Genomic DNA, 10,703 nt, shown 5'->3' with positions numbered 1-10,703 from the left:
GTTAAGAAAGAGTAATGAGAAGTAGTTACAAATTTTATCTTCACGGACTAAAAGAAGGTATTACGTAAGGACTGCCATCTGAACAGGTCTGACTATAAGCAGAATATGGATAACCAGTGATAAGGGAGAAGAAGGAACTTTGAGTTGTAGGTGCCAGATGTGCAGGGTGTGAAGGTGCATAGGGATAGTATGACCCATGGCAACCTGGGATGCCTTATCAGTCTGTTAAATAGGAATAATTAAAAAGCAAACTGAAGCTTTTAAGAGCAGTGTTCAAGCAAATGCTAAGGCAAGAGACGGATGTGTGTTGCATTCATACTACTCAGCAAAGTCTTCATATTGTTTGCTTTCATGATTCTTTCCCAAATCTGTCACATGAATGGTCATGCATGGCAGCTGTTCCCAAAATCTCTTTCTCCCATGCTCAAGCCTCCAGAACATTCTTCCAGCCTTGCCTATGCACATTTTGCTAGCTATAATTTTTCTTCTCCCTTTTACTAACTATAATTTTTCTTCTATCAGTAGCTCTGTTCTTCTTATGCAAGTCTATCTAGTTTAGCTTTTCCAGTTCTCACACCCATTATTGCCATCTATCTATTTTACAAAGGCCTAGAGTCAGACAATTCCAAGTCCAAGCTTCGCATCCAAACCACAGAAGGAGCCTCTAAGAAGATTCAGTTAAATTAAATCACATCTGTAGGTGCCCTTACTCAACAGCCTCCAGTCCACAAAGGAGGGCTGATTGCTCTTTCCCCGACTGGGTGGGTTATAGGCTGGGCAACTGGTGAAGAGGCAATGACACGTAGCTGGCACTATAATTAGTATTTCTACTGCTGGTGTATTCCTAGAGGAGCGGGTAGCTTCTATCTTTACCAAAAATCAACTGAATTAAGTTGACTCATTATGCCATCCATAGCTAACACTATAATCTCAACCTAGTTGGGTATCTTCTCTATGCTTTAGTTTCTTCACCATTCAAATGGATATAAGTACCAGAACTTCAGAATGTAGTCTTACTAGACACATTTAGCTAATATGAGATTTTACTTTGTGCCACTTCTGGTTGACTAAAAATAATAATATCTTATATGTACAGTTACGGTTTGCAAATCAAGTTCACATCCATTTTATTTGATCCTCATAAGAACTCCTTAGGGTAGGTGAGAAAGATATAATTACCTCCATTTTTCTGAGAATCAGAGGGCCTACATGACTTATTAAGTATCAAAGCCAGACTTGATGTTCAAATGGTAGTGAGACTTGAATGAGAATCTTCAAACCCCAAATCCAATTTCCTCTTACCGCCTCTCAATGGGTTGATTGGTATTACAAAAGCTATTGGGTATGGCAGATCTGGTGTAGATATTAAAATTATTGTCTTCCTGTTCTTTATGTTCTCATCTCCCTTTTTTGAAAAAAAAAATGCCTTTCCCGTTCTATATTTTTCATTTATCACAGAAATCTCTGCTTGGCTTTTAGTAATAAAGGGTTTGGCTGTAGAAGTTCCCAGGCTTCCCTTGGTATTGATCCTTGCCTCCTGGATTGCAGGGAAACACTCCATCACAGTCACTACCTTCACCTCAGCTGGGAACATTGGAGAAGATGGAATCCTGAGCTGCACTTTTGAACCTGATATCAAATTGAATGGTATTGTGATACAGTGGCAGAAGGAAGGTGTCGTGGGTTTGGTCCATGAGTTCAAAGAAGGCAAAGATAATCCTTCAGACCAGGATAAAATGTTCAGAGGCCGGACAGCAGTGTTTGCTGATCAAGTGATCGTTGGCAATGCTTCCTTGAGGCTGAAAAAAGTGCAACTCACAGATGCTGGCACCTATAAGTGTCACATCACCACTTCCAAAGGCAAAGGGAATGCTAACCTGGAGTATAAAACTGGAGGTGAGTGACTTTGGTAGAGAGGGAAAGAAAGTACCAAAAGGTATTTGAGCTGAAGAGCATGAATTGCTGATGAAATACCATGTTGTCCTCACGAATGACCAATATCAGACAAATCCCTCTGAGCTCTCTTAGTAGCCATCTTGTCAAGATCCACATCAGCTCCAAAAGTAGCCCACTATCATATTAGGACTTGAAATCTTTTGTTCTTGACTCTTTCCATTTCTGAATTTCCAGATGTATTTCCTAAGATGTTTTACCAGAATAAATACTGTCTCTTTATAGTGACCTTCACTATTCCTAATAAGAGAAGTCTACAATCTTGTTGGGAATGTTACTATGCTGATTACGCCCAAGCCCACATCTGAAATGAGTCCTTCTAGAGATAGTGGAACTTTTGCAGAAGTTCAAGGGAAATAAGCAAAACAAATTTTCCTATATACTCAATAGTACTTTCCCAATGAAATCACCCTTCTTTGCCTACCCAATTTAATAAATGTTTTCTGAATTTATATACAAGGGGCTTAGATAGATAGACTAAAGTCTAGTTTTAGTTAATACCAATGTATCGGTGATGGCTTCTCACTTTTGACAAATGTGCAATGTTTACTTAAGATGATTAAATAAACATGGAGGAAACTGGGAGAGGAATATACAGGATCTCTCTTTGGACTATCTTTGCTCCTCTTGTGTAAATCTAAAATTATTTGAAAATTAAAAGTTTATGTTCACATATGGGTAATAGTAGATATCCACAGGATTCTTCTGACAATCAAATTAAATAAGAGCTGAGATAAAGCACTAGCAGAAAGTACACTCTCAGTAAATGGTGGCTCACTGTTGTGTACACTTCAAATCCCATGTCATCCCCCAGGACCTGTTCCCTACCTGCTCCAAGAACATGAGTCTTGTTTCCCTTGCTAGATAATAAGCTCAGTGAGGACAAAATAAAGACTTTTCTTTTCATGCTTACTCAGCACTAGTCCATTCCTGGTCAAAAGAAAATGCTAAATAAAATAGTAAATTGTGTCTTGCTATTTGGGCCTAATTAAAAAGTCCAGGACCTAACACTTTTTTTCTACAAGTGTCTTTCTGCCTACATAAAAAGGAACTAGTCTTAATTTCAAAATGCAGTGGCTTCTTAAGTGAGAAAAAGTATTTTAGAAAAAAAAATGCCCATTTCTATTCCTGGATACCAGGGCTATACAATCTCTAACCCAAGCAGACTCCAAGTCCTCATGATGACAAAGGTCATGAATGGAACGTCTGTGAGTGACAGGTGAATACTGTTTGTTTCTTTTCTTTCTCTCTTTCCATCCCCCCCCCCCACTGACCTAACTTTATCCTCTAGGAAGAACAATATATAAAATCCAGAAGGCTGGATTCCAAAGATTCCTGAAAAAATGTCCAGTTGTCCTAAGAAATAAGCTTTTCTGTAATCATTGGAGCTCATCTTACTAGAGGACATCATCTGATGTAACAATAATATATTGAAAACTTAGGTCCTGGGGGTTTGTGATATTAGCCAAATGGATGTCATGTATAGCATCACTATGAGCAAACCATCATTTACATCTACAGTAAAATGGGCCATGAACAGACATTGCCCTGGGGAAGTACTGAGTCACTTCAATGATAGTGATAACCTTTTGTGCTTTTGGAGACCTAGCAATTCAAGTCTGTCTTATCTGTCTGACTTTGACATTTGTCCTTTTTAACCTCTGACTCTGCAGCCTTCAGCATGCCAGAGATGAACGTGGAATATAATGCCAGTTCAGAGAACTTGCGTTGTGAGGCTCCCCGATGGTTTCCCCAGCCCACAGTGGTCTGGGCATCCCAAGTTAATCAGGGAGCCAACTTCTCAGAAGTCTCCAACACTAGCTTTGAGCTGAACTCTGAGAATGTGACCATGAAGGTTGTTTCGGTGCTCTACAACGTCAACATCAACAACACATACTCCTGTATGATTGAAAACAACATTGCCAAAGCCACAGGGGATATCAAAGTGACAGGTGGGCTGATTCCATGCTTCTTCCCTCTGTGATGCTGGGGCTCAAACGTAGGGCCTCACACAATCTAGACAAGTGTTCTACACTGAGCGCCATCCCCAGCCCTCTCAATGCTTTATGTATGAGTTTATTGTGGGGAAAATAATGTCTACATTAAAATTCCATTTATTTAACAGATGTTATATGATAGGGTCCGAAAAATCTCTAGAGTCTTTCTCACTGAGACCTTGGTCACGAGATTCCAGGTTGGACTGCCTTATGTTATAGAAAGCCTAACACAGCACGATATTTGTAGCCTATAGTTAAAGATGACAATTGGGTTTCATCTTGTATGCATTCTCGTGGACTGGTTTTCTGGAGACCAGTGTTTAGAATTCTGAGGCTCTGTCTAACTTAGTAGAACTACTTTGATATGGTTGTGGGGAAGTGATGATTATTTGACATCTTTGATATATCTAGTTGATAACTACACTCTAAGTTCCCCCAAACTGGTTTGGTTCCAATCTGCCTTTGAGAATCTAAAGACTTAAGGTCTAGACTCTGACTCCATTTTATTCAGCCCCCATGGGACTGACTCAGGATTTCACTAATATTAGTCCAGAATTAATCTGAAATCCCTGGACTGAGCTGGGCTCCCAGGACCCTAGACCCACACCCTCAGTACTTCCTGCAGTACTTTAATGCACACAAAACCTAGGGTTGAGCTAGTGTCAAGAAAATGCACAGACTAAATTATGATGTTTCAGAAATCCCTCCTGGAGCTAAATTGAATTCAAACTGTAGAGGAAGGAGTTTGTCAGGAGAATTGCTATCTATATCAAGCCTGGAACTAGGCAGAAAATATCTTGCTCATTTTAAGTGCTCTGTAAATGTTTGCTGAATTTAACTGACTAAATCACATTCATAACAGCTTATATTTTTATTTAAAATTATATATATGAAAAAGAAATCTATGGGATGGGTGAAAATATTTGCAAATCATATATCTAATAAGGTGTTAATATCCAAAATATGTAAAGAACTCCTACTACTCAACAACAAAAAATCAAATAGCCAGATTTTAAAATGAGCAAGGGATTTGAATAGACTTTTTTTCAAAATTTGATACTCAAATGCCCCCAAAGCACATGAAGAAGATATTTAAAATCACTAATCATCAGAGAAATGCAAACTAAAGCCACAATAAGATATCACCTCATATCCATTAGGGTAGCTACTATCATACACATAAGAGTCCCAGAAAATGACAAGGGTTGGTGAGGATATTGAGAAATTGAAACTCTCATGCACTGTTGGCAAGATTGTAAAATTGTGCAACCATTATAAAAAACCATATGGAATCTATGATATAGTAATCCAACTTCTGGGTATACATCCCAAAGAATTCAAAGTCTCTCATAGAGATATATGCTTACACGTGTTCATAATAGCATCATTCACAATAATCAAGAGGTAGAAGCAACACAAAATGTCCATCAATGACATTTAATTTTAATTAAAAATTAAATTAATTTCTTTAATTTTTCTGGATTAAAGAAAAATTCTGGTGTATACATACAATGGAATAGTACGCAGCCTTGAAAAAAAGAAAATCAGCTGGGCATGGTGGCACACACCTGTCATCCCAGCAACTTGGGAGGATCACAAAAGGCCAAGCTGGGCAACTTAATGAGATCCTGTATTAAAACAAAAATGAAAAGGGCTGGGACTGTAGCTCAGTGGTAGAATGAGGCACTTGGTTCAATCCCCAATACAAAAAAAAAAAAGAAATCCTATCACATGGTATAACATGGATGAGCTTTCAGGAAATTATGCTAAGATAAAGAAGTTTAGCTACCAAAAAAAAGGCAAATATTATATGATTCTCTTTATATGAGTCTTCTAAACTAGCTAAACTCACAAAAACCACCACAGGTGGGATGGAGGAGGTGGGGAACAAGCTGATGTCTAATGATATAGAGTTTCAGATCTGCAAGATTAAAAAGCTTGAGAGATCTGTTTTACAACAATGTGCATATACTTAAAAGAACTGAACTATACATTTGAAAATAGTTACGATGGTAAATGTGATTTTTTTTTACTACATTTTAAAATTATCTAATGAAAATATATGGGAGGGAGAGAGCTATTTTGAAAAAAATTGGGGATGGTCTGGTTAGATCTCTTAGCTACCTTTAACAGAGAATGACTCAAATAAATAAGTCTAAGTTAAAAAGAGGGATTCATTCAGAGTCCTGGGTTGTCTCACAGAACCCAAGTTAAAAAGGGCAGTTTGCTTCAGAAACAGCTGAAACCAGGAACTGAATTGTATTGGGATTCCTCGTCTCTCTTTTCTATGTGATTCTCTCTTTGCTCCACCTTCTTTTAGTTTCCATGTGGGAAAATGTGGTTACCAAAAGCTCTAAAATTAAAAAGTCTCGGTCAACCAGGTGAGTAAACAGACCGAACCTCAGTCTATCAGTGCCATTCTACATTCCCCAAAAGGACTGACCGGGTTGATGTGGGCAAGCTGACCATCTCTAGACCAGTGTGCAGGATCTGATGGAAGGCCTGGCCAGAAAAGAAGGGGAAATGAGCACTGGCTATTTACAAAATTCAGTTCAAATCTTAAAAAAAAACAAAACAACTCCACAGTGTATAATTAACGCCTTTTGGCAGAAAAGGCAATGACTACACACAACCTAGACATTGAGAATACCTTGTATTCAGTGAACAGTTCCTCTTTTCCTTATATGCTTATCAGATACATTGGAACTTCCAAAATGGTTTGGGTAGAAAAATAGCCTTCAAGTCAGAAGCCTATGGCAATGATTAACTGGAGCAATAGAAATGGGAAAGAAAGAAGAATCAAAAGATACTTGAAGAAACAAAACTTGTATTTGTACTTTTTTTTTTTTTTTTGTACTAGGGGTTGAACTCAGGGACACTTTTCCACAAATATAATAAGAAAAGTTTATCACAGTATAGATATGGTACCTGCAGGAAAGAATTGTTAATTATTACTGGAGTGGGTCAGTAAATAAGGCAAAGTTCAAGTTGGGTTCCGGAAGGAGAAGAAAAATGGTGTGGGTAAAATAATAAGTCTTGAAGTCAGGAGCCTATGGCAATGGTCCAAGGGAGGAAATTATGAGCATATTAACTGGAGCCGTAGAAATGGGAAAGAAAAGAAAGAAGAATCAAGATACTTGAAGAAACAAAACTTGTATTTGTACTTTTTTCTTTTGTTTTTTGGTACTAGGGGTTGAACTCAGGGACACTTTTCCACTGAGCTATGCCCCTAGCCCTTTTATTTCTTATTTTGAAACAGGGACTCACTAAATTGCTTAGGGCCCCTTTAAGTTGCTGAAGCTGGCCTCAAACTTGCAATCCTCCTGCCTCAGCCTCCTGAACTACCATGCCTGGCAAGAAATACAACTTTTGATAGCTCAAAATTAAAAAAATAAACAGAATTCCTTCTTGTTATTCACAATGTAGGAACTCCATACATGCTTTGAAGCCACTGAAGGGGGGTCATAGGATGTAAATCTCTTATTCTCTGACTATACTGGTAATTTAAGTCATTCATCCAAGAAGTATATATTATGTGCCAGGTGTTATGTTCACAGCATTTTTTTAAGCACCATGAGATACTGAGATTAATAGCACAAATATAATAAGAAAAGTTTATCACAGTATAGATATGGTTCTTGCAGGAACGAATTGTTAATTATTACTGGAGTGGGTCAGTAAATAAGGCAAAGTTCAAGTTGGGTCCCGGAAGGAGAAGAAAAATTGGTTGGGTAAAATAATAAGTCTTGAAGTTAGGAGCCTATGGCAATGGTCCAAGGGAGGAAATTATGAGCATATTAACTGGAGCAGTTATATATATAATAACTGGGAAAGAAAAGAAAGGAGAATCAAGATACTTGAAGAAAGCCTTCTACCGGGCTTAGTGATGCAAATGTGAAGGTCAAGAGAAATAAATCAAAATGGATTTGATATTTGTACCCAGGCTGTTTAGGAGGTTGGTAAGGTTACCCGCAAAAAAAAAAAAAAAAAAGAAGAAGAAGAAGAAGAATGTCCATGGTGTATACAGGAAGAGATGTTCCATGATGTTTGGCACATCACCCAGCATGTGATGGGTATGGGGAGAAACTACATCCCTACTCCCTGTATTTCCTTCTATCAAAAGGGATCCTATGTATGTAAGAGATGATATTTAACATATGTAATCTTTTTAGCCTCTTTCTTCCTCCCTCTTTCATTCCTTCCCAGAGAAGGGGGAAACAGTTTATTTGAGTGATGAGTACAGAAGGAGACACTGGACATTTGTAGCTTAGCGCCTTCTTTTCTACTTTCTCTGTGGCTAACTCTCAGGAAGTATATATTCTGTTCTGTTCCTCCAAGCCATTGGTTTTTCAGGGGTAGAATCTACCCTAGCAGAAGGAAGCTGGCCCTGGTCTGATTTTGCCTACAAAACACCCTTTTTTATTTTCAGAATCTGGGCAATAAAGGCGATATTTTGGTCTTTCAGTTGCCTTAATCTTTTTGTCCTTCTCTGTAATTGCTTTTGAGCAAGGCTGGCAAGAGGGTGTAATTTATTGGACTGTTTGGATTCCCAACAGTAGGCACTCAAAAATATTTACTGAACAATTATATTTTAACTGACATATTTAGTAGCAACTGTAAATCCAGATGTGGAACTCAGGACAGAATTAAGCTAAGAAAATAGATTCATACTTGATGAACATGGAAGGAAAGATTATTAGGTTTCAGTGGGGCTACTATTATTGTTGTGTCTGTAGCTAATACTTATGGAGTGGTTACTATGTGCAGGCACTATTCTAAGTACTTAATATGTACTTAACCACTCATTAGTCCTCAACAGAACCCTATAAAGTCTGTTACTATTATTTTAACCCTATTTTATAGAGGAAGAAATTGGAGCAAATGTATGTTGAGTAACTTGTCTAAAGCACACAGCTAGTAAGCGACAGAACTGAAACGAACTAAACGAGATTGGAGAGCAAAAGAAGAGTGATTTTATTTCTTCACTTCCACCTTTTTCTCCTTCAAAATGAAAACAATAATTCCTTGTCCCTTCATAGAGGTGTGATGAAAGCCGATGACACAGGACCTGTAAAGGTCAACGCCTGGGCAAAGAATGTGTCCAAAACCAAAGACTGGCTGTGGCTGTTCAGTTAGCCTATTCTTTATGTGGAAACCAATAACGGTTTCTTTATTGGTATAGTTTTTCATTTGGCTGAGTGTTCCCTGGAGTGAGTCTGGAATGGGACTTCTTTTGAAGAAAGGGAACGCTCTGCTTCTAAGCCAGTTGCAAGAAGGTGGGGGAAGAGGTACAAGATTGCTTGTGCCAGGAACAGGTCTACAGGTACTTTTCTTTGCTAACAATCATGCGAAGAACACATTCAACTTCTCTTAGATGACCCTGAACTTTTTTCTCTCCCTTTCCAGACTCTGAGATCAAAAGGCGGAGCCACCTGCAGCTGCTGAACTCAAAGGCTTCCTCTTGTGTCTCCTCTTTCTTTGCCGTCATCTGGGTACTCCTGCCACTCTCCCCTTACCTGATGCTAAAATAATATGCCTTGGCCACACAAAAGCATGCAAAGTTATTGGTACAACAGGTGAGATAAACCCCCAGTGGTGTGGGAGTTTGGTCGTGTGTGTGCCTGTGTTCCTAACAAGGGTCAAGCAGCCTGCAGCATCAGCCACAGAGAGCAACATTCAATGGTGCCAGCCCATGATGCTATTTCTTTCTACTACTTCTGTGAAAGGCAATCATTTGCTGGCTTTCAAGAGAGCAGAGATATCATTGACAGACTTGTAGAAAAACCAACTCTGCACAATTCAAATATTTGTGTAAATTCAAGCACCGTTTCATTTATGGAGTCATCCGTGAAGACAAAAATATCTTATTGAGGAGGAAGAGATGTTCAGCCCTGATTAATTCCTCTGGATGTTATTGTCATTTACAAAGCACGATGACATGCACCTACCTTAGTGACCTCTTTACCACCCCTCCACCTCAGGCCCTGAGGACGGTTGGCAGATGATTCACCAGCAAGCCCTTCTGCCAAGATTTCTCATTCTCAATTCAGATCTCTGGCTCCGATTATTGTTAGGACATTTCCTTCTGAATGTTCTACTGCATATGAAATTTGTATAAAACCAAACTCATGAGGTTTTAGTTAATACTCCCCCTTCCTGAGTGACTTCCCTACCAAGCCTCCAGACTCAGTACCAGAGCTCTTTGTCTCCCCTCTGTCCTGCATGTCCAAGTGTCGCCACCCACTAGGCCATTTCCCCCTGTGTTATCTCTCAGATGGTCCCTAATCCAGCCTTCATCATCTCACACCCAGACTAGTTCTGAAACTTTGTACTTGTTCTGTCTTCTCTCTGTAGGAAGCAAGGAAGCAGAACAAAAGTATTTGAACATTAATTGAATCACAAAGTTTCTTTGCTCTGGAGCCCAGAATGACTCTCTGGGCACTGCTGTATCAAAGTTCAAGTCCTCAGTTTACACTCATGACCCTCTCAGTTTCTCTCCCTGGACTTCCTCCTCTCAACTCTTCTCTGGTCTTGCTCTCTCATTCTGCCCTTTTCTGGAAATCTACTCTGCAGGAATCCATATCCATGAATTCCTTTATCCATTTCAGGAAAGTGCTTTCTAGTTTAAACCCCCTTTCCTGAGGGCCCTTGGCATGTATGTATAATTTATATCTCACTCTTTTTACAGCACATGCATTCCTTGCCTAGATGGTTAAGACCTTAAGACAGACAAAGATCTGTTATTCTGCTTCT

General features: G+C 39.0%; 1 protein-coding gene across 1 annotated transcript; it reads left to right on the top strand.

Moving 5' to 3' along the window:
- Positions 1-1,736: 1,736 nt before the first annotated feature.
- Positions 1,737-9,481, top strand: Vtcn1 (V-set domain containing T cell activation inhibitor 1). The gene is made up of 3 exons (XM_027940317.2): positions 1,737-1,896; positions 3,627-3,905; positions 9,357-9,481. The coding sequence occupies exons 1-3, from the start codon at positions 1,737-1,739 to the stop codon at positions 9,479-9,481; spliced, it is 564 nt and encodes a 187-aa protein (XP_027796118.1).
- The last annotated feature ends 1,222 nt before the right edge of the window (positions 9,482-10,703 follow it).

This window comes from Marmota flaviventris, chromosome 10, assembly GCF_047511675.1.
Source record: "Marmota flaviventris isolate mMarFla1 chromosome 10, mMarFla1.hap1, whole genome shotgun sequence".
Taxonomy (NCBI): domain Eukaryota; kingdom Metazoa; phylum Chordata; class Mammalia; order Rodentia; family Sciuridae; genus Marmota; species Marmota flaviventris.
The sequence above is the reverse complement of the archived record's forward strand: the minus strand, read 5'-3'. Positions and strand labels throughout refer to the sequence as shown.